The 24,061-nt window shown below is 39.5% G+C and overlaps 1 protein-coding gene and 1 long non-coding RNA gene across 2 annotated transcripts in view; both read right to left on the bottom strand.

The window, feature by feature from the left end:
• Window positions 1-7,371, bottom strand: part of LOC148049740 (uncharacterized) — an 84,089-nt gene extending 76,718 nt beyond the window's left edge. The window contains exon 1 of the long non-coding RNA XR_015697986.1: window positions 7,134-7,371. This is a non-coding gene — a long non-coding RNA (uncharacterized LOC148049740). The remainder of the gene's footprint in view (window positions 1-7,133) is intronic.
• Window positions 7,372-13,613: 6,242 nt separating this feature from the next.
• On the bottom strand, window positions 13,614-15,357 carry GPR65 (G protein-coupled receptor 65). Its single transcript, XM_014064190.2, has one exon. The coding sequence runs from the start codon at window positions 15,217-15,219 to the stop codon at window positions 14,221-14,223; it is 999 nt and encodes a 332-aa protein (XP_013919665.2). The 5' UTR covers window positions 15,220-15,357; the 3' UTR covers window positions 13,614-14,220.
• Between the last annotated feature and the right edge of the window lie 8,704 nt (window positions 15,358-24,061).

The raw sequence follows: 24,061 nt of genomic DNA, 5'->3' as shown, positions 1-24,061 counted from the left end.
ATCAGAGGATTTGGCCTATCTTCTAACTTTATTATTAACTATGCCTACTCCTGAGTGGTGAACAGAACTTCTGTGCAAGTGTTAAATTAGAGCCGGTGCAGGTGATATATTAGTATCTGTACTGTATATAGTCCACAGCAGTTTGTGCAGAAGAGATCTGGCAGCTGTATTTTAAAAAAATTCTCACTGGAATTGTCCACTTAAACAATAGAACTGAATCTTTAGTCATTAAGCATTAAACTGCTCTATATGTTATTAACTTCCTTCCTTCCTTCCTTCCTTCCTTCCTTCCTTCCTTCCTTCCTTCCTTCCTTCCTTCCTTCCTTCCTTCCGAAAGTTGGCAGGATATACAGTATATCTATCCTAAATGGAATATTTTTTTGCTTAAAGGTGCCAGATTTAAGCCAGACATCTTGTGATACTAAAGGGCTTTGAAAAATTACTACCTGAATAATGAAATTACATACTTTAACCAGTATGTGGCAATGATGTTTATTATATATGCAGGTAGATGCAATGATTTCCTGCTGCTTTAGTCTTCTTGTTTAAGGAAAATAAAATAGTTTCTGCTTAGTTTCTTGACTGGTGTGTCTATATCTCTTCCATGATAGATATCCTATCTCATGGTACTAAAATGTGTTTTTATATGCTCTATTAAATCAATATGATCAGGGGCTAGCTGTAATTACTTTTCTAAATCTTGCACTTCTAAGCAGAGAAAAACTCTGCATGGTTTGAACTTTGAAAGAGACTTATCTAAACCCTAGATCAATGTTATATGTCAAAGGTCCCATTTATGGATCTTATGCCTGTTAGAAGTATGAGGTCTAATTAGGCTGACAAATAATATAATACCTTTCCTAGCATGATGCTAAGCTGCTCTCTGGTAAAAAATGTTTTAATTTATTCTGCTTAACATTAATTGGATTTGCATTGCTAGGCTGAGTGGTCACAAGGTTATATTTCCTTCTAAGGAGCATGGCATGGAATATTAAGCAGGCATATTTTCTACCTTTTGGCTGGTTGGTAGTGCTAACCATTTTTTCCTTTAATCAAGCTTCATAATTATCATTTGAGGAATCACATCTTAAAAGGGATTTGAAATGAATGACTACTTACACATTATTATAAAACTGGAAGTCTAAATAAAGGAACATTAAGACGATGGAGGAAGGGTGACCATCCCTCGGGCTGTATGTGACCCTATACTCCCACGTGTGTGTGCTTCTGAAATTACGGTAAGTGGCAAGTTGCTGGAATAAGTTTTCATTGTATTCTCAAATACAACGTCACAGAGAGGAGAGGGACAACCTATTTTCCAAAGCACCCGAAGGCCAGAAAAGGAAAAAAATGAATGGGAATTAATCAGAGAGATTCAACCTAGAAATAAGGATAAATTTTCTGACAGTGAGAACAATCAACCAATGGAACAGCTTCCCTTCAGAAGTTGTAGGCGCTCCATCACTGGAGACTTTCAAGAAGAGACTGGACAGTCACTTGTTAGAAATGGTATAGGGTCTCCTCCTTGAGTAGGGAGTTGGACTAGATGGCTTTCAAGTCTGTTATTCTAAGATATAAATCTTGATAGTAATTAAAAGTTAAAATAGTTTAACCCACCAGTTGATTTTGAGACACACACACACACACAAAACCAACAACCAGCCCTCCATTTCCAAAGAAAGAACTATTTCAGGCTAATTCCATTGATGCATCCCTGTCATATCTTTTCCTCACATTCAATCTTTTGCTACAGAATGGGTGTTTATCCCTACATTAAAGATATCTAGGGCAATTTTTGCATTGTATATGTTAGTAGAAATTCTTGGTGTGATCAGAGCTGGGATTTCCAAAGGATGCAAGACATGCAGTCACAACAATGGAAGGTTACCTGTGACAATAAATAATAGAATACTTTATTTGGCCAAATGTGATTAGAAACACAAGGACTTGTACACTGTCATTGTACCTGCAAAGGAAGAGTGATCACCATCCTAATACTAATAAAAGAATTGGGGGGGGGGGAGGAAAGAACATAATAAGAAGGAAACATAATAATAGTACAGCCACAGTACTGTGAGAATTACGTGTTCACAGGGAAGAAATTGATGTGATGGCACAGGGGAAGAAATTATTTCTGTGTCTAGTTATTTTGGCATGCAAAATCCTATAGCGGCATCCCAAGAGGAGGAGTTTAAAAGTTTATGATGAGGATGTGAGGGGTAGATATTTTCCCAGCCCTCATTCTGACCTGTGCAATATATAGGTCTTTTATGAAAGTCAGGCTGGTTGCAATTTTTCTTTCTTCAGTCCTCACTATCTGTTCGAGTCTACCTGTCCTATTTGTTTGTATGTTTACATTTTGTCCCCTGAGTTTGTTGTAATCTTTACAGAAGCCAAATAAATAAATACTTGGTCAAAGTGCAGTCTGGAAGTCTGCTTCCAGCCATGTAAGTCACTCCATCAGGAATTCTGGGAATAATAGAATGATACAAACTGTTGTTATTTTTACAGTGTTGACACAAGACTTTTTGTTCTTGGTATTTGAGCAGTATGGTGATCCCCCATTCTATCCTCCTATCAAGATGTATAAGAATTAAATTAGCTCTGTTCCTTTGTCAATCAAGACAGAAAGTCTTCAGAGCATCACTTCATATCCATGAAATTGAACTATAATAACAATGCATTAAAATATAAATGACAGTTTGCTGAAGATCTAAGATCTACATGCCTCTTTTACTCTAATGTGGATTCATAAAAGTTAATGTTTGTTTATTTCTTTAAGTATATTTGAGGCCTTATGGACATACCTCTTCAGGAAAATATAGTTTAACTACTGCAATCAAGAGACTATGCCATTCCATTTTCCGTAGTAATATTTTCATAATCTCATGTTATAGTCAAATATTAAGCTGCCCTCTAGTGAAAGAAGTGCTTAAAAGCTTCCTGAGCTACATTGCAGAAAAACAAACGGAGAAGAGAGTTTATGGAGATACAAGTGATATAGTACAGATTCAGAGTCACTTGGTATATTAGTTAGTAGTAATATATATATATATATATATATATATATATATATATATATATATATATATATATATATATATATATATATATATATATATATATATATATATATATATATTATATAAGTATTACTTATAAGTATGATAAATAAATATAAAATAAAAATACTATGTTTAATTCATGTTGCTATGATCACTAAATTTAAATGTTCAGTTTTCTTTAAAAAATAGACTGGCTTTTAGCATTGTTATTTCTGGGATATCAAGCTTATATTAATATTACAGAATTACATCAATTAATTTTTAAAAAATCACAAATTAAAATCTATCTATCTATCTATCTATCTATCTATCTATCTATCTATCTATCTATCTATCTATCTATCTATCTATCTATCTATCTATCATCTATCTATGCTGTGATGACCCAGTGATTAGAATGCAGTATTGCAGGCTAATTCTACCGACTGCCAGTAGTTCGATTCTCACCGGCTGAAGATGGACTCAGCCTTCCATCCTTCTAAGGTCAGTAAAATGAGGACCCACATTGTTGGGGCCAATATGCTGACTCTGTAAACTGCTTAGAGGGGGCTGTAAAGCACTGTGAAGCAGTGGAGTACCCCAAGGCTCTGTTTTAGGCCCAGTACTCTTCAACATCTTCATCAATTATTTGGATGAGGGAATAAATGGGGAACTCAACAAATTTGCAGATGACACCAAGCTGGCAGGAATAGCCAACACTTCAGAGGATAGGCTTAAGATACAGAAGGATCTTGACAAACTTGAACATCGAGCACTATCTAATAAAATGAAATTCAATGGTGAAAAGAGTAAGGTTCTACATTTAGGCAAGAATAACGAAATGCACAGGTACAGTATAGGTGGTACCTTGCTCAATAGTAGTAACTGTGAGAGGGATCTTGGAGTCCTAGAGAACAACCATTTAAATATGAGCCAGCAGTGTTCAGCGGCTGCCAAAAAAGCCAACACAGTTCTAGGCTGCATAAACAGAGGGATAGAATCAAGATCACGTGAAGTGTTAATACCACTTTATAATGCCTTGATAAGGCCACACTTGGAATACTGCATTCAGTTTTGGTTGACACGATGTAGAAAAGATGTGGAGACTCTAGAAAGAGTGCAGAGAAGAGCAACAAAGATGATTAGGGGACTGGAGACTAAAACATATGAAGAACGGTTGCAGGAACTGGGTATGTCTAGTTTAATGAAAAGAAGGAGTAGGGGAGACATGATAGCAGTGTTCCAATATCTCAGGGGTTGCCACAAAGAAGAGGGAGTCAAGCTATTCTCCAAGGCACCTGAAGGTAGAACAAGAAGCAATGGGTGGAAACTGATCAAGGAGAGAAGCAACTTAGAACTGAGGAGAAATGTCCTGACAGAACAATTAATAAGTGGAACAGCTTGCCTCCAGAAGTTGTGAATGCCCCAACACTGGAAGTCTTTAAGAAGATGTGGGATAGCCATATGTCTGGAATGGTATAGGGTTTCCTGCCTACGCAGGGGGTTGGACTAGAAGACCTCCAAGGTCCTTTCCAACTCTGCTATTGTATTGTATATAAGTGCTCTCTGTCCCCCATTCTTTCTCAGTATGGAGAGCTCCTTGATGCTCTCTGAGCTTTGCTATTTGTTACCCAAACTAAGTAGCATAATCAGTGCTGGTGATTTTACCTACTTTTGGTAATGAAACATCTGCAAGAAAACAACCAAGCTCAGAGAGCATCAAGGACCCACCTTTCAACCTTGAATGAGTGTGTTCTGTGAGAGAAACAGCAAGTGTGCAATGTAACCAGTAAAGTGTTGCTGTTACTTTAAATTCAGTGGGTCTACAAAGAACCTGCAAAGTACGAGTGTTCAGTTGAAAATGATTTGTGTGCCTCTCTAATTATTTCCTGGCTGTTGACCAGGGCTGTTTGTCCTGTCTTCTCTAGTCACACATACTTGGAAAACCCAGGTAGATCATGAACATAACCTGGGAGCCATATAACAACAGCTTATTTATTCTGAATTGAACTGAGCTAAATGTAGGAGAGTGATGCTGTGTTTAACGAATGGAAGTCAAGTTTTTCCAGGGCAATTTAGACATTAATTTAATGTATGTGTTTGTTGTTTCAGTTGTGCAGGCATTTATCTGAAGTTATTTATGACTACCTTAAATGAATAATTAAGAGATTTGGATTTTTTGTGAATTGCAAATTATAATAATTTATTTTGAACTCTAATTTGTGCTGTTTTTATGTTACTATGTGTTGTTTGTGATATTTGGATAAAACATTAATAGATTTGACATTTATGAATTGTAAATTATAGAACTTTGAAATATACATGTCTAATTAATAAACACAATTTTATGCTACTCTGTATCTATCACATTTATTTATTTATTTAGCATACGGCATTGGTATGTGAAAGCCAAGAGTCCACAATATTATTACAAAGTAGTAGTTTGGCTGCCTAAGATTGCTAGTTCGTTCATTTTATGCTCGCACGCTATCCAGGGTGCACCACAGGGGGTAAATGAGCTCCGGCAGCTAATGGTATTCTGCGGGAAAGTCAGCATTATCCAAGTTTTTTTTTCTTTGCTGGTTTTCAGTCTTGCATTTGGGCTGGTCAGGTGCCAGTTGGTTTCTAGCTTCCACCATTAGTCCCATGGAAGTGGTACCTATTTATCTATTTGTATTTGCATGCTTTCAAATTGCTACCCATGTTTCCCCCAAAATAATATTGGGGCTTATTTTCTTTTTGGGCCCAAAATAAGCAGTAGAGCTTATTTTCTTTGATGGGGGGGGTGTCTTATTCCCCCCCTGTACATGACACCCAATTGGTCTGCTTGCTTGCAGCAAGATAGGAGGATGCGCCGCACGCCAGTGCTGCTGCCATGAGGCAGAGGGGTGGAGCCCCACACCAGCTTAACTCAGAGCCCCACAACCAAGACATCAGGGCCCTGATATCTGCCTTTGCTCTTGGCAGTGGCTCCAGCAACCCCATCCAGCAGGACCCTGTGTGGCCACCAGTCCACTTCTTCTGCTTGCTTGCAGCACCAATGGAGCAGGAAGCTGAGCAACACACTGGTGCTGCAGCCATGAGACAAGGGTGGAGGGGGGGGGGGTTGGTGGATCATCCCCACCCACCACCCACTGGCTTACATCAGGGCTCCCATAGCCAGGCCAACTATGTCCCGACATCTGTTTTGCCTCACAGCTGTGGCAACAGTGCGCCACTTGGCCGCCTACTCCATTGCGGCCACAAGAAACAAAGCATGGGCCAGTGGTCACAGCTCCTGCTGCACATGACTGCTGGTGCTGCCACTGCCAGGCAGTTATTGGGGCATGGCTAGCCTGGCTGCAGGGGCACTGAGGTAAGCTAATGCTGGGCACATGGGGTAGCTCCATCTCCCATTTCACGGCCGCACCACAAACAACCAGACGGATTGGGCAGTGGCTGTCAGAACAATCTCTTAAATAGGGGTTTTGTGGGGGGAGGGCTTATTAGGCGCATATGGAAAAACATGCTAGGGCTTATTTTTGGTATAGGTCTTATTTTTAGGTTGGCAGAAGCTGAGGTGAGTGATGGAGCTAGGGTTCAAACTGCTGGAGTACAGACAGTTGACCTTCTCTGCTGGCAAATCCAGGGTCTTTAAGCTGGTCAGTCACCTCTCCTATCTATAGACCACAATCTTGTATCTCGACATGACTTAACATTGCTTCTGCTGATGATATATGAATGGTCATTTATTTTAAAAACTATTGCTCCTATATATGGATATCTTTAATAGAAATCTTAAAGCGTTGAATCAAGATAAGTTAGACAATTAGTTTTTTGAAACTTATCTCTCATACACACACACACACACACACACACAAACACACACACACACACACCAAAATATTAATTTGGCTATTGTGAAAACAGTATATGGATTAGTGTTTCTTAACCTAATCTAAAATTTAACTATTCTAGCATACCAAATCCTTAGGCACACACACTCTGGGAATAAGTGATAATACTGTATTCTTTTCTTCTTATTGCTGCAAGAAAACTGCCTCATACCAATTCCATACAAGTAGATAATAATAAAAGGAAAAAACCCACCTTGGCAGCATCTCTCCAAATTTTTAGGAACTGGAACAGGAACAGGAATCCGTTCTACTAGTACTTGGAAGTGTTACAAAATTACAAAGACAGACCTACCAATTTCATTAAGGCCTATGGAGAAACTCCGGCTAAATCACATATTCTTGACATGCACTCTGATAAGGGGCAAGCTGTTAAAGTAAAACAAACTGACCAAATTGTGCAACAGAAAAATGTTCGTATTAATTAATCCTCGTTCCCCGACAAGGCAAAGAATTATGGTTCCTTACACTTTCAATACAAAAGAGGCCATTCCCTGCAAGTTAATTATTTACTTCTGACACAACAAATTGTTCTCTGTATCTCTCTGAACAGTCTTGACATCGGCATTCTAGGAAAGCATCTGTAATTTCCCTAGGACAATTTCTTCACTGCCAACAGACAGATTTATGTTCTGTTGAATGCCTTCCAAGGCTTCAAAACTGAAAATGGATTTTATTACCTTTTAATCAGCCTACTATCCCAGAAATGTTATTTAAGATGAGAACACACTTAGCAACATTTTAAAGTTTTCCTGCCAGCATCTTTCATGAAGTAAAAGTTAATTCTCTATTGGCTCTGCCTTAGCCATCAATGTTCCAAAACGTTATCAGAAGTCTGCAAATCATCCTCTCCAGTACACCTGGTCTTGAAAAAGGAGAGTCAGTCAGTCCCACTAAATGAATAATTGCCATATTTAAGTCTTATCAACGCTTTTGGTTTCCTGTCTTGACTGAACAAAGAAAATAATAAAACAGGCAACTATAACATAGCAGCATCCAATCCGGGATTAATCATCAGGACCAGTCGTTTAGTCTTCCAAGCTTTCGGATGCGTGATGAATCCCATATGTATGTATTGTCATATATATTTGGCATACTTGAATTTGTAAAGCAATAGAAGTAAAATTGTTTATTGGATACTAAAGCTGAAAATCAAACGAGTTATTTGTTCTGTCATATGACAGATATAATTTCGAATAAAGAAAAACTAGAGATTGTCCTTTCCAGGTAAACTTCCTTCATGAGTTGTCAATCAACTTAAAATATCTGAAGCATAGTAATACGATGAGATTAATTTTTTTTAACGTGACATTATAGAGGTTGAGTGCATGGGAAACAATAACATTTTGAGACTTTCTACAAAGGTTAGAGAAACCTTTTCTGCAGTGCAAATAAAACTGGTTTCATTTCAATCAGATCAAAGGAAGCAATTTTTTTTCTTCATCTAGAAGAAATTTAGAGTTTGTTCTTCCTGTTTCAAAGTAGTTCTCACAGGCTGTAACAATAATAGGCATAAAAATACTAATGAAGTAAATCCTCTGTGCAAATAGAGATAGTCCTCAGGAGCCATGGTAGTGCAGTGGTTAGAATCAGAGATGGGTTGCAAATCCCAGCGCTACCGTTTCACTTGTGCTCACGCATGCGCAGAAGCATTCGAGTGGGTAGGCAGAGTCTCTCACTGCCGTCACTACTGGTTCACCCAATCCAGCCCGAATCAGGAGCAACCCACCTCTGGTTAGAATGCAGTTCTGCAGGCTACTTCTGCTGACTGCCGGTTACTAGCAGTTCAGGAGTTTGAGTCTCACCGGCTGAAGGTTGATTCAGCCTTCCATCCTTCCAAGGTAGATAAAATGAGGATATGCAATATGCTGACTCTGTAAACCACTTAGAGAAGGCTGTAAAACTCTGTGAAGTCTAAGTGCTATTGCTATTTATCAACCACAATTTCGGCCAATAACTCAGTCATTAAGTTATTGTTAATTGGAACCATGAGTGGCACTATGATCTTATTTTGGTTTTCCTTTGTTTACAAGCTTGCAAAGTTGTAAATATGAGGTTTGGTTACAAGGTTAGTTTTTCATCTTTAACTGCAAATGGTTACAACATAAATAAACGAAGACTACCAGTAACCACAAGAACATAGACTTTCTTTCCTTCGTCCCTTCCTTAATCAGGTTTGGTGATTCTCAAGCTTTGCTGTGGGAATTGTATAGGTAACCTTTGCTTAATAGTGTGATGCCACATAACTGTACCAGTTATGGTACTCGCAGGATTTGTGGGTGGTTAAGTGAGGACTTACATGACTGTTACTTGCGACTTTCTGTCAGCTTCCAAATGAGGGCAGATGGGATGCTTTCTCCCAGCATAAATGTGGGCAGGGTACCCAGGTTCCACATTCGCCCTGCCACCCAGAAATTCTTTGGAAGAAAAAGCAACAGAGCAACTCCCTGAAGTGACTTCTGCTGGCTTTCCCATTGCCTTTGCTCATAGGAAGCTCACAGAGAAGGTCACAAATGATAACCACATGATCATGAGTTGCTGCAACCATCCAGTTGCTAAGCACCTAAGCATCAATACATGACCATGGGATGCTTCAACAGCTGGAATTTGAGGACTGGTCATAAACCCTTCTTGTTCATCACTGTCATAAGTTTGAACAGTTGCTGAAGGAGTGGTCATAACCTAAGGACTACCTGTAAGCACTTAGTGAGCTTTATAGAAGTGTACATTAATTAAATACTTGTTCCAGTTTCAAGCTGCCATACCCAAGTAAAAATCTAACTATTACTTTCAGATGCCTGTCTATCCTAGTGTGCAATTTATAAATCAACTCTCGTAGCTTTTTAGATTCCAAGGAAATAGTGGAATTCAGACTGAAAAGTTCATCTACAGTTTCTTTGAAACTGATTTCTAGCTCCTTTACAGCTCCCAGTGTTGCCTGACCAAGGATTTGGGCTCCTTTAGAGAGAAACATTTATCAGACCTGAGCAGGACTTTATTAACAGGGATTTTAACTGAGGGCAAGGAAATTTCTCCTCATTTTAAATGAATGGGGTTTTATAGATTTAATTGGGATAAAGAGAAACAAAGGATAGTTTTGTGTGAATTTTAGTATCTTAGGTGATATTAAATTTTAAATAAATTAATAAAATGTAAATAAATAAATGAATAAATAAAAAAATAAATAGCCCAGAATATCTATGTTGCCTGAGGAGATAGTTCAGCCATTTCTATTCTAATCCTAAGTAAATTACTAATGGTTTGAATTGTTTTATGTTTTCTGAATTTGTCTATTCCATCTTTCAAACCATCTGTGTTGATATCTATCATTGTATTTTATATAATGTTTTAATTTTATTTTAATTATGAGAAATGTAAAGAAGTATTCTACTGAAACATAAGAGGAAAATTCAGAACATTGCTCCAATTTGAAGCCAAAATTTCTTAGAATCAATCAAAATTTCCCAAAGCATTACTTTTTTATACATCAAAAATACGTGTACATACCTAAGCTGCTACCTTGAAAGTTAGATTATTTTATCCTTTCTAAATGACTTAGGGTTATTCAAATATCCTCCTAATCTTGGTAGAGAGAAGCCTCGTCCAACCATTAAACTAATTATACTAAGTTCATTAAGTTACATTAATTTAAATTAAATTAATTACTCATTAAATTATACAGGCAGGGCAAGCTACTCTATGTAAACAGGGAGCAAACCCCGCACTTACAGGCACTGATGATATTACCCAGTCAGGTAATGAAATCTCGAAGCTCACAAAGCGTCAAGGACTCCTCATTAAACAATTGTCAAAGACAGTAATGTAATCAACCTGCTCTGACCTGTTGGGAAGGCAGCTCCACCCATCATTTGTTGCTCTATTTCAAAAGTGGTATTTCCACTTCTGCAAAACAACTCTAATGCTCCATTCCAGTTGGACAGTGCACTCTGCTGCAAGCATAATCCCCCCTCCCAATTCCATTCATTGCTGGCTGCCCTTGGCAGCCATTTCATCTTGGACCGTTGGCATGTCTGCTTATTTTTTCAGGATAAATCCTTCCGATGTAAAGTCTAGATGTGATTCACTTTTCATTAGAAAAGGGCCTGCAGATGTCTTTTTACAAAAAAATGTTCTGAGAGTCCCAAACACTCTGACCCATTTATATGTTTGAAAACACTCTGTCAACTCTCAAAATGACTTTAGGTGAAGCCATGTTTTTTTTTCTTCATTTTTTAGTTGCCATACATATGAGGTGAGGGGGAACTATGGGGTGTGGAATAATTTCTTCCCAGGTGCCAGACACAACAATGATGAGGCCCATGGAAATCAAGGTCACCTCAATGAGAGCGTATAACGGCCGGAGGGAGTAGCTGAGCAGCCTGCCAGCTACTGGTTGGTTAACGTGATGAGTGACACTAGGGTTGTGTGGGTGATATCAATTCCTTTTATTATAAAAAAACACAGGAAATATTTAGAGTTGGTTTCACATTTGAACATGCCGATATCAGGTACCCAATAAAATGGATCTTTGAGAAAATCAACCGCCTCAGAATCTGGAATTGATTGGGCCCATTATTCAGAACCATGACACACTTGTGTTTTGCAACTCTGGCAGGTTAGGTCCTATATGTGCCACAGGATAATTCAAGAATTTCATTCTCTGTACATGGATAATATGACAGTTGCTTTCACATGATTGTCCCTTTGTGTCAACGCAGAAAGGCAGAATCATTCTGCCTATTCTAACACAATTTTGTATACTCCAAGGGATACCTCCTACTGTTAGAGCCACTTTCTGTCAGCATTTCTCCCAATATTTGAGATATCTGGGAACTGGGATGAAATTGACAAGAGGTTTGCTGGTCAGTCCTCCTAGTCCAAATGACAAAAAAGAATGGTAAACCTATCTAGCAGTCTGCTAGATGACTGATTAACCTTTGGCCAAGAATATCTCAGCTGACAGAATAACAGATTGGATAATAGCTGGGAGATTCATCCACCACAGCGATCTTTCAGATGAGATAACTTGGGGCAGAGGTTTATCAGTGATGATTGGTAGATAGATTTACTGTTCTTCCTATCACTTTGGGTTACAAAACACCAGTAGAACTGAGTTCAGAAATAGTTGAAATGATACATTACTGGTGTGGAACATTTCTACGCCACCATTTGAACAACTTGTCACTTGAGGAACCTGTGTACTTGGGTACTTATCACTTGAGCAACTTGAAAATTGCCCCCCTTTGGGTACCCTTCTCAGACACCCACTCTCTGTCCTACTCATATTTGGCCATGGCAACTTTGCCAGATTTTAAAAACAGTGATTAGTGTCCATTTTTCTGCAAGCAGCTGCTATTGCAAGGGAAGAGAAATAAGCTGGAGAATCTTGCTACAGGTGACATGAAGGGAGGAGAGAAAGATGAAAATGGTTTTAGTAGTACCAGTGTACTAATTGTACAGAGTGATAACTCTGTGGGAGAAGGAACTGAGACCCAACAATTTACTAATCTTCTACTGCCAGTACTAGAGGCATTTCTCATCTTGTTTCTGTCCTCATCCTAGCTTCTTGTCTGTACAGTAGCCCTGTATTCTTACTGGATAGTCGAATTTGCACTCGCTACTGATATGTTTCAAAATGTTACTCAAAGTGCTGGCTATTATCTATATGACTTATATGACTCAGGGTATCTCTGAGATCACCAATTCCATAAATGGGACACGGTGGCTCAGTAATTAAGATGTTGAGCTTGTTGATCAGAAAGGTCGCCGGTTTGGAGATTTGAATCCCTAGGGCCGTATAATGGAGTGAGCTCCCGTCATTTGTCCCAGCTTCTGCCAACCTAGCAGTTTGAAAGCATGTAAAAATGCAAGTAGAAAAATAGGCACCACCTTTGGTGGGAAAGTAACAGTGTTCCATGCACCTTTAGCATTTAGTCATGCTGGTCACATGACCATGGAGATGTCTTTGGACAGCACTGGCTCTTTGGCTTTGAAACGGAGATGAGCATTGCCCCCTAACACATACACATTTGTGCGAGGAGAACCTTTACCTTTACCTTATCCCATAAATTCGAATCCAGGAGCACATAGAAATCCTCCTGAAGGACTCCACCTATCAAGAGGTGCAATGTGACAGGGGGATTCTAAAACAAGCAACTTTTGTGAGGGTCCCTTACTTTAGAACAACTTGCCCTCTTTGACAAAGATAACTCCTATTTTTTCTAGAAAATGGTAAAATTGGCTGATCTAGAACAACATAGGGATTTGAGTGCTGTAGAGTTTCTGGAGCTGGGAATGTATTAATTATAATTTTTGAACATAATTATATACTGTATTTTTTGCAATCTAAGTACCCCCTCCCCCAATTTTTCTGCCCCTCCCTCTAGCTGTCTGTTGCTCTTGCATGTATAGATCTCAGAAAGTAAGGATTAGTGAGCAGTCCCTATCTTCTCCACTCACTCTTGTGACAGCATTATAGAGCTACCCTCCTTGGGTACTATAGCATGGTTGTTTGAAATGTACATATAAAAGTTTTTCAAAAAGTTGTGCATTTAGGAATTGATCCTTCAGTGACATTACCAGCATGTCTTTAGAGAGGCAGATATGGCTCATTGCCATTTTGCATATTGAAATCTACATACCTGACAAGGCATTCTTTAAAAAAATATTAAAATATTGAAATGAAGGGAATTTAATTTGAAAGCATAGGCAAAATTGTAGTCCACAATGTCTGGAGGTCCCTTTGTTGGAAAAGCCAATTATGCCTCAAAATAGTTGAATACTGGAATATCTTTCAATTTAATTCCATAATTTTTTTAACACAATGATGTAGCGCAAGATCTAAACCAGCCTTTCTCAAAGCCAAATAATTTAGTTTCACAGCATAAAAAAATGCAAACCATAAGTCCATTCCAAAGCTATAGCCTGGGTTTACAATTTATACAATGGTTTCTAACAAAATGGGTGATGGAATGGGGCTTTCTTCGTATTTAGATTCCTTCTTCCTGACAGAAAAACAAAGGGGAAAAAAAATGCAGAACTCAATAATTTAAAAAAAATGTGCGGCAAATCCTCATAAGCAGTCCCTGTGTTGATCTGAAGATGGATCTGGCTCTTGGTTGATGTCAGGACAAATAAAACTTCCCTTGCATTTTATTTTGGCAGAATGCAACATTAAAGATATATTGAGGACAGAAACCGTTCGATACTCCACATGTTGGTGAATCATATCTCCCAGTGTAGATCAGCAACACTTGGAAGACCGCAAGCCACTTACTCTTGGATTATAAGAATTCTGCAGATTCTGAAGCTTTTATGGTTTTGTTTTGTGAAACACTGGATTGCTGTGCTTCTGTCTGGCTGACAAAAAAACTGCATTTGAGTATGTTCCAGATATCTGCTCTTCCAGTTTCATTCACAAAACAGTAAAGAATTGGGTCGGCTATACAATTTATGCTTGTCAAGGCTGTTGTAATTCTATACGGTACAAATAGATACTTAACAAATTTGCAGCTACCTGGCTCCAAGATACTGCGCAGAAATAGGACGATGTGATATGGTGTAAAGCAAAGAAAAAAGGTTATGATGATGCCTAGTAATAAATGATTGATTTTCTTTTTGTCACAGTCTTGAGTTGCTTGATTATGCTTCACAGCCTGGTATATTTTGAGGTAGCAGAAGATCATGACAGCTAATGGGAATGCATGCCCCACACAGATGCGGTAAAAATTGAAGTAAGCTTGCCATTTTTGTAGAGGATATGTGTCATAGCAAGAAATATGTATGGTTTTATTTGAAAGTTCATAGAAGAAGTTAGTTCTATATAAAATCTGGAAGTTTGACATTATTTCAAAAGCCCAAACTAAAAAGGACATCAGCAGGGCAAATCTTCTTGATCGCAAAGTCTGGAACCTCAAAGGATGAACTATGGCTAAGTACCTATCCAGGGAGATGCAGGTAAGAAATCCTGAGCTGGTGTAATAATTTAGGTATTGAAGAAAAGCAGATAACCTGCAAAGCTGTAGGGAGAAGGTCCAGTCATCCCCGTTTTGAGCATAATAAATCCATAATGGTAGTGTCATTGTGTATAATAGGTCGGATAATGATAAACAGAAGAGATAAATGCCCAACTCATTTTTTTTCTTGATTTGACAGTAGGAAATGTAAAGTGATAATAGATTAGTAGGAATGCTGATAATCATCAGGATGCTGTAGAAAGAAGGAAACAATTTTGCATCTAGTTTCTCATAAAAGCTGCAGTTACGATTATAGCCAATGCTCATTGTTAATACTGGCTGACTCAACTGGGAAGGAAAAGCACAGGAGTTTATGTGTTTTTCATGGCTTTCATAGGTGGAGAGCAAGAGAGACGATCCGAGATTCCCATTCTTTGGATTATAACTGTTCAGTTAAAAATTCCACCACTTAGCCTGCAAGATAAAAAGAAAACATTTAATAGGTTATTGAGCTACTTTGAGAACGAGAATTTTCACAAAATTTCAAAGCATTTTTTAAAGTGATGAAATAATAATATGTCGTCCCCTCCATCCCAACCTGGCAGATGAATTCAAATCCATTTCTTTCCTTTAAAAAAAATGCATTAAGCGAACAAAAGCTGGATTGATTATTGAACTACATAAAGGATTGGCTACATAACAAGGCAAGAAAAATCTCTGAGGAAAAAAACTAATATACTATATTCTCCTATGCTTTGGCAGTACTCAGAACCATATATAAGAAGAATCAGAACAGCAATGAAAAGCTTTTTAGCTGTGTTGAGTCAAATGGGAGAAGACATACAAGCAAAATAGTCCCATAGGCTGCAAGTTCTTCTTCCTTGAGCTAAAGTTTCTGATGATAAAAGAATACTGTCACAACTATCTCTATAAATAAATCTGCTATTGCTTTAATTTTGACTTCTGCACTAAGCAATGTTTTGGATGATGGCCTAAATCTTTCTTTTCCAACTCAAGGAATACAATGATTCAACTAACTGCTGCTGTACTTCATATACAGGAAATAAAAGAAAGTGTTCAGGAGGGCCAGGAATGAAGGTGTGCAAGGTTTGTAGACATCAATGTGAAAGCATTTGTCACTCCAGAATTGGCATATTCTGAAACAAATGTACAAATGATCAAACAAATGTACAAAGGGAGAAAAATGGTCATTTCCAAACAGCTGAATATTGTGAATTTGTTGAAAAAAGTTGGCTTTGCTAGGGTAGCATCAATTAATGTTATCTGGAAGCAACCTTGAAATATTAACACAATGCTATTATGGAGAAATACTACTTGATTTAGCTTCTAACAACTTTCAACCTAGTAAAATTAGTTCCACTTAATATAAGCATAGTATACATTTTCTGCTACTTCCCACCCCTTCAAATCATTGAATCATTGAACAATTAAACTGGAAATGACCCAAGAGGTCATCAAGTCCAACCTATCCCAAACTAGTGCAGGATTCACTACATCATCCCTGATAAATGACTATCCATCCTTTGTTTGAAAACATCCAGTGAAGAAAACATTCTGTGAGTTAAACTATTCCACTGATTGATAGATATGACTATCAAGAAGTTTTTCCTAATATCTAATCTGCACCTATTTCCTTGAAGTTTCATCCCATTCATTCTAGAAGTGAGAATAAGCTCAAATCCTCTATATTTTGATAGTCCTTCAATTGTTTGAAGAAAGCTATCTCCTCTCAATCTTCTTTTCTGCAATCTAAACATACCTAGTCTTTTAACTCCTCCTTGTAGATTTCTAGTCATCATGGTAGGCCTTCTTTGGAGTTACTCCAGGTTATCAATGCCCCTTTTAAAACAGGGGTGTGCAGAAAGGAACACAATACTCTGTGAAGTCTGACTAAGGCAGGATAGAGTGGGATAAGTACTTTCCACAATCTGAATTGTGTGATACTCTTGATGTTCTTCAAGGTGTTGCTGTGCAACTAAATCCTTCTCACATGTTCAACCCTTGAGAAGATTATCCTCGTTCTGTATGTTTCTTTTGTTGTTCTAACATAGTTGCATGATTTTATATTTCTACGTATTATATTTCATTATATTTCCTTCTGCTCATTGTCCCCCCTCCACCTTGCCAATTATTAACCAATCCTCCTAACTTTGTATCATCAGCAAATTGGATAAGCATTCTCTCAAATCCATATCATCAAGTTTATATAGAGCAGCTTTAGTCAATTTAGTTGAGTTTCTGGTCTTGTTTTCTTGTTTATTCATTTTAGTAATCCTTGGAAAATTATTGCATATCACTTGATACAGAATAGTCTTTCACTTACGACCACAATTAAGATCTGAATCTTCAGTCATTGACCAAAGCCGTCATTAAACAAGGTGTCATTTGATGTCATTCCGGTTGAGGTTGTTAAGTGATCTTTTGGGTCACTAAATGAACGGAGCCAAAGAATTGCCTGCTAGGGGGACTCGGTTCCACCACAAAACCGCGGTCGACTAAAGCGCGCTCGACGAAACTGCGTACCTGACGTCATCACAGCGTGACGAAAAAGCACGCTGTGAGCGGTAAAGCTAAAATTAACGCGTAAACCTAAACCTAACCCCCCCGAAACCTAACCCTAAACCTAACCCTAAACCTAACCCTTAACCTAACCCTAAACCTAACCCTAAACCTAACCCTTAACCTAACGCTAAACCTAACCCTAACCCTTAACCTAACCCTAACCCTAACCCTTACCTTAATGTGAATCGGCTTGCTTTAAAAGCACTTTTTAAAGCGCCCTTTTTTCTCCGTGGTCGTATTTGTCGCGCTGCTGATGACGTCAGGTACGCGCTTTAATCGGGCGCGCTTTAGTGGACCGTGGTTTTGTCGCGCCACGGGGGGACTCAGTCCTGTGTGGAGCTGAATCCCTCCAGCAGGCAACCCTCTTTCTCTCAAAGGGGCTTCCTGGAAAGCTCCATCCAAAATCCAACCAGGATTTTATAAATAGTGTTTGAAGCATGGAATGTTTAGAGCAGGGGTAGTCAACCTTTTTATACCTACCGCCCACTTTTGTATCTCTGTTGGTAGTAAAACTTTCTAACCGCCCACCGGTTCCACAGTGATGGTGATTTATAAAGTAGGGAAGTAACTTTATTTTATAAAATTTATAAAACAGATTACATCAAACCTCTACCGCCCACCATGAAAGCTGGAATGCCCCTAGTGGGCGGTAGGGACCAGGTTGACTACCACTGGTTTAGAACATAGGGTGTTTGGAGCCTGTCCCCGGAGTTAAAAAGTCTCCTCCTGGTTTGAGAAGGAGGGGTTGGTTGCAAATGCCCTGTGTTTCAAATGCTCCGTGCCAAAATCCTGCTTTGAATTCAGCACGGACCTTTTTCAGCCAGTCCCCAGGAACCACAAGGAATCCTCTCAGCAGGTACCAACCAGCTTGTGCTTTCAGTGCTAGCTTCCCCTTTTCTGGGGACTTTCTGCTATTCTGGAGAATAGCAATAGTACTTAGACTTATATTCAGCTTCATAGTGCTTTTACAGCTCTCGCTAAGCGGTTTGCAAAGTCAGCATATTGCCCCCAACAATCTGGGTCCTCATTTTACCCATCTCAGAAGGATGAAAGGCTGAGTCAACCTTGAGCCGGTGAGATTTGAACTGCTGAACTGCAGCTAGCAGTCAGTTGAAGTAGCCTGCAATACTGCACTCTAACCACTGTGGCACCTTGCACTGCCCCAGCACCCCGTTTTGGGCCTGAAAAGCCTCCTGCACCAACCTGGAAGCCAAAATGGGGCATGGACGTATGTTAAGGTGACCAGATTTTCAGATTGGTAAAGAGGGACACCATTGACCCGGGGGGGGGGAGGGAGCTAGGCCGCGGCGGTTACTGCCAGCCCGCGGCCTCGCTAGGGACGTCTGGTCACCTTAATTATACATATCCTCTCTCTCTCTATCCATCCATCCGTCTGTCTGTCTATCTGCCTGCCTATCTGTCTATCTAGTTATGGTATCCCTCTCCCTCTTTCCCCCTCTCTCTCTCCATCCGTCTATCTGACTGCCTACCTCTCTCTCTTTCTCTCTATCCATCCGTCTATCTGCCTGCCTATCTGTCTATCTAGTTATGCTCTCTCTCTCTCCCTCTCTCTCTCTCCCTGCCCCTCCCTCATCTCATTATCATCTACCTCAGTATTTCTCCACCTTGAAGACTTGAAAGTATGTGGACTTCAACTCCCAGAATTCTTTCAAGTCTCCAAGGTGGAGAAACACTGATCTATCTAATAAATATAATTATTTCTCCCTCTCTTTTTCACTCTCTCTCCAGCGCACATACGCAAATGCATAGGGCATCCCACCTCACACACAGGTAACTCCGGGCGGCTTACAACATTATGATGCACACCCAAAGCGAATAGAGTCAGGTGCCTGTGATCCCAACCCTCCTTTCCTGAGGGGGGAAGGCCGTGGAACACTGCAAAACTCTTCTTGATTGCGTCACTGTCTGGGGCTTTCACTTTCGCTTGTGCCCCCCCACCTTTCCAAAGCCAAGCTTCATCTGATTCTAACTAATCCCAGCGCCTCTTGCATCTCTCCTTTGCAAGCGTCACCCTGGCCTCTGAGCATGTGCATCTTTTCCCTGGCTTTCCACCTAGCGGCGAGTGGCCCGGGAGCCGCCAGCCTTCCTGCCCAACACCTACTCTCCCCGGACCTGTTTTGATGAGCGTGGGGCGACTGACGGTAGTTTGCGCTGGCCGCGCCCGCTCAAACTATCATCAATCGCCCCGTGTTATAAGATTAAGATCTCTTGAATTAGATTCCGGCTGATGCGGCAGACGGCGCGGATTGCAGCAGGGACAGCCGCTGATTGCAGCCTGATTGCGCCAGGAGCTGCACTGGCGGGGACAGGCGGGGCAGATTGGACTGGTCCTGCTAAGGGTGCGGAGGACATGCCTTTTGTCAGTCGAGGCATTGGCTGCCCTCCCTTCTTCTGCCTTATCTCTCCGTCTGTCTACCTTTGCGTTGGGAAAGAGGAGCGGAGTGGGAAAGCAAGACGGATTGCCATTGTCAGTTGCCAGGCTTCCAGCAGGTTGGCTGGACGCCACCCCTGCGCTCCCGCCCAGTAGCAGCAGCAGCAGGGCTGGTGCCTGAGTGTATGGCGGAGACACCCACAGCCTTCTCCAGCTCACTGATTCTCCCCAACCCTGCAATTTTCCTCCTTTCCAGCTGGGTGGCGGGAGCGCCTGGGATCTCCCTAGGTCAAAGCCGAGAGGAAGGGGGGAGATTCCATATGAAGGCATCCCGAGGCTATACTTTAACTCATGCAGGAAGTTTTTTTTGGGGGGGGGGTTTGCATCTTTTCCCTGGCTTCTCCGAGCTTCGTTTCTCCCGCTTCCGCTCCTTCAGCTGGAGACAATTACACACACACACCCCAAAGAATCCCAGGCACACAAGCAAGCAGCTTCCCCACCGTGGGCTTTGTTCTTAACAGACAGGGGGATCTTTTGAGAATGGCCCGGGATGCAGGAAAAATTATGAAAAAGCATGCCTGTCCTGCCAAATGCGGGAAGTCTGGTCACCCTAACGTATGTGTGTTCCCCCACACCCCGTTTTGGGCCTGGAAAGCCTCCTGGATCAACCTGGAAGCCAAAACTGGGTGCGGGGGCCCTATGCAAGGTCCCAAAATGCAATGTGAATGCCGCACCCTCTGTTCATACATGTGCGTATCCCCCACATGCACACCACCACCATGCATGGGTGGCAGAGACCTGAAGACCAGCTGGCCAGAAGGAGGCGTGCACACATGCGCAGTGGAGCTGGGCTGGGGCGATGGCTGGCGTGCCCACAGAGAGGGTTCTGCATGCCACCTATGGCACGTGTGCCATAGGTTAACCATCATGATATTGGATGAAGGGAGAGCTGGTTGAGAGCTGGTATGTTTTATGGTTTAGATTATGTAAAAAGGATCTGGGTGTCCTAGTTGAACATGAGCCAAGAACATAGTATATATAGTACTTTATGAACAACATAGAGTGCAGATCATAGTAAGTAATCAACCCATTCTATTCTGCCTTGGAATTTTGCGTCAACTGTTGAATCAGGTGGTTTAAACTACAACCCAGTAGATTCAGGTTAGATAACAGAAAGAATTTCCTTATAGCAGCAGCTGTCAGTCAGTTCTGTGCAAAGGTGGTTCCTCTTCACTGGAAGTCTTCAAATAATGGATGAAATATTTTAATAGTTTCTGAGCATTGAGCATGGTGGGTAAATATAGCAATAGCATTTAGACTTAAGTACCCCTTCACAGTGCTTTACAGCCTCTCTAAGCAGTTTACAAAGTCAGCATATTGCCCTCAACTATCTGGGTCCTCATTTTATCGATCTTGGAAGGATGGAAGGCTGAGTCAACCTTGAGCCTGGTGAGATTTGAACTGGCAAATTGCAGGCAGCCGGAAGTCAACAGAAGTTGACTGCAACACCACATATCCATTCCTAATTAGGAGGACTCCAGAATAATGAAACATGTATTGTAAAGTCATGGCACAAACATGTTGGGGGTAAAGTTTGCTTCGCAACACCACACCACATCACATATTTTGTCACTGCCTTCCTCCTTCCTAACCTCTAAGGTTTCTTCCAAATTGATGAGGTGGATTTTATAGACCGTAAATCAATGTCAGAATACAAGGCTTGCATGATGACAATCCCAGGATCAACCCCTGACATCAAAAAAGAGACTTGGCAAAAATCTCTGACTGGAATCTTAAACAACTGTGCTATTACTCTAAACCAGATTTGTGATCGTGTTTCTATGTGCTATTTGATATTAAAAGAAACTAATTTAAATAAACACATTGCATGCATTCAGTACACAGATTTTTAAATAAAAATGGCTAAGATTTTGAGATTTTAGCAATCCTATATAAGTGTGAAGTTATCATTTGTCAAATTCACAGAGGTCTTGCATGAAAACTCAGGAATGATTTCAGAATGGAGAGTTGCAAATTCTGGGATGATTTGAGGCCACTTTAAACAAGAAAGTCACATCTCTTAGAGCTTGGCTCAGATCCTGGGTCTTTGAAATGACTTGCTACTGCTTCCTTCTGGTTCTTTTCCAATGCCTAAAGCCCTAGGATTTCCTGATGTCCAATCAAGATAGATCCTAATTTCTAGATTTCTTCTAGAGCATCCAAATTTGGCTAGGTGCTTCTTCCATTCCCCACTCTTGTCTGCTGGGAGACACATGGAAACTCACATGCAGCTTTGAAATAGGTGTAATGGGTGCATTATTTAAAAGAAACCAAACTAAGCTATTGAAAAACTGCCTCCAAGCCAGATGACCACAACTACATAGGTCACAACTGTAGTCTCAAACCTATGATCACGAAAAATTTCTCACCCCTACTTTAGAGAATTTGATGAAATACAATCTGTCTGCTTGACTCCCAGCTCAAAAAAGAAAAAGAAAAAAAAAGAAAGGCTCCATTCGCTCCTTATGTTACAGTATATTATTTTATAGTTGGTAGCAAGATCTCTTAACAATGCAAAACTCTGATGTGGATTCTGAATCATCAATGAAGTATGACAAATATAATTATATTTAAAAGTCACAGTTCCAATTAAGGCAATAATAATAACTATACTATACTATAATGGTATATAATGGAGTGAATAATTTTCCTTTTGAACCAAAATTGACTATTGTATCTCTCACCTTTTATGCAGATTAATCTTCTTGTTCCAAAATTTCAGGAAACCATGCTGCAAAGTACAATTTGAGAAATGTGGTTCTGTTTCTTTGCCTGTTTGAGGCTTCTGATTCAGTTTGATTCTCACAGAGAACAGGAAACTGTTGTGGGCAGAAAAAAAAAAGGGAAGCCATCTAGGGAGGAGAAGTTAAGCTCCCCCATCTCCACCCCCATCGTCTTCAACAAAATTTCCATTTTTGCTCAGGAGATTTGACATTTGTGATTTTGCTGTATAGAGTTATCCTCATCCAATTTTTTTACTCACATATTAAAAATAAAGCAACAATACACCCTGTAGCACAATATAGAGTTTTATCAAAATTAATTCACAATTAAAAAGTCTTTATCTAACCTAGAAGATGTTCTTTTGCAATAATAAAACATGAAAACCTTTTTAAAAAATAAAGTTTTATTAATTTTCTATTACATTAAATTAATAAACATCGTATTGTCTGGGTTATTTTGCTTGCTTAATAATACAAATTATATTCCTAACCTTTACCCCTTTTTTCCAGCCATTGATAAAATAAATTCCATGTTTGTTAGTATTCTGTATCTTTTCTCTGTTTAATCTTCAATGTAAGTCCGTCCATTTCTGCACAGTCCAATATCTTCTTAATTATTTCTTCATCTAGTGGCACTTCTTCATTTTTCCAATGCTGTGAAAATAAAACCCTCGCTGCTGTTAATACGTGCAATATTAAATGTAGACTTTGTTTATCATTTTTTTTCTGGTACTACACCTAATAGAAAAAGTTCAGGTTTAAGATCTACATGTTTTCCTTACATCTTTTCTAACCTCACGCGTATTTTTGTCCAGATTTCTTTTGCTTTAGCACAAGTCCACCATAAATGATAATATGTGCCAGATTTTGGTTATATTTCCAGCATTTACTAGACATGGTTTTAAACATTTTGGCTAATCTAGCAGGTGGCAAATGCCACCTATAAAACATTTTCTTTCCCATATATTTTGCCATTTCTCAAATTCTATATTATATCCAAAGTTTTTTGCTCACTGTGTCATTATTTCATTTACTTGTTTATTTTCCATTTTCAAATCTAATAGAAAATTATAGCTTCTTGATCAAATTTTTCATTGGAATTCAACAATATCTAATCAAAGATAGTCTGTTCTTTATAAAGTCATACATTTTCGCATCTTTATCATATCTAGATTGTATTTACAGTTGGGGCCACCATGATAATTAAATACCCTGGTCTTCAAGCTAATTTTCCTTCAGTATTCAAAATATATTTATATGTCAAAATTTTCTTAATTTCACCAGATCTGGATAGATAAACGCTTCCATCATTGACAGCTATCCTAGGATTCTCAAGTAGATTTTAGCTTTAATCACCCTCCTCCCGGACGATAATGAATTTCTTACATAGTGACTTTCGAAATATCTGTGG

Source organism: Thamnophis sirtalis, unplaced genomic scaffold (genome assembly GCF_051295495.1).
Source record: "Thamnophis sirtalis isolate CommonGarterSnake01/CBP01778 unplaced genomic scaffold, rThaSir2_p1.2 scaffold_1, whole genome shotgun sequence".
NCBI lineage: Eukaryota > Metazoa > Chordata > Lepidosauria > Squamata > Natricidae > Thamnophis > Thamnophis sirtalis.
This window is presented reverse-complemented; position numbering and strand designations above follow the sequence as displayed.

Bases quoted from the DNA above. Each gene is read 5' to 3' on its own strand.
- GPR65 (XM_014064190.2), bottom strand. From the start codon at position 15,219: ATGAGCATTGGCTATAATCGTAACTGCAGCTTTTATGAGAAACTAGAT.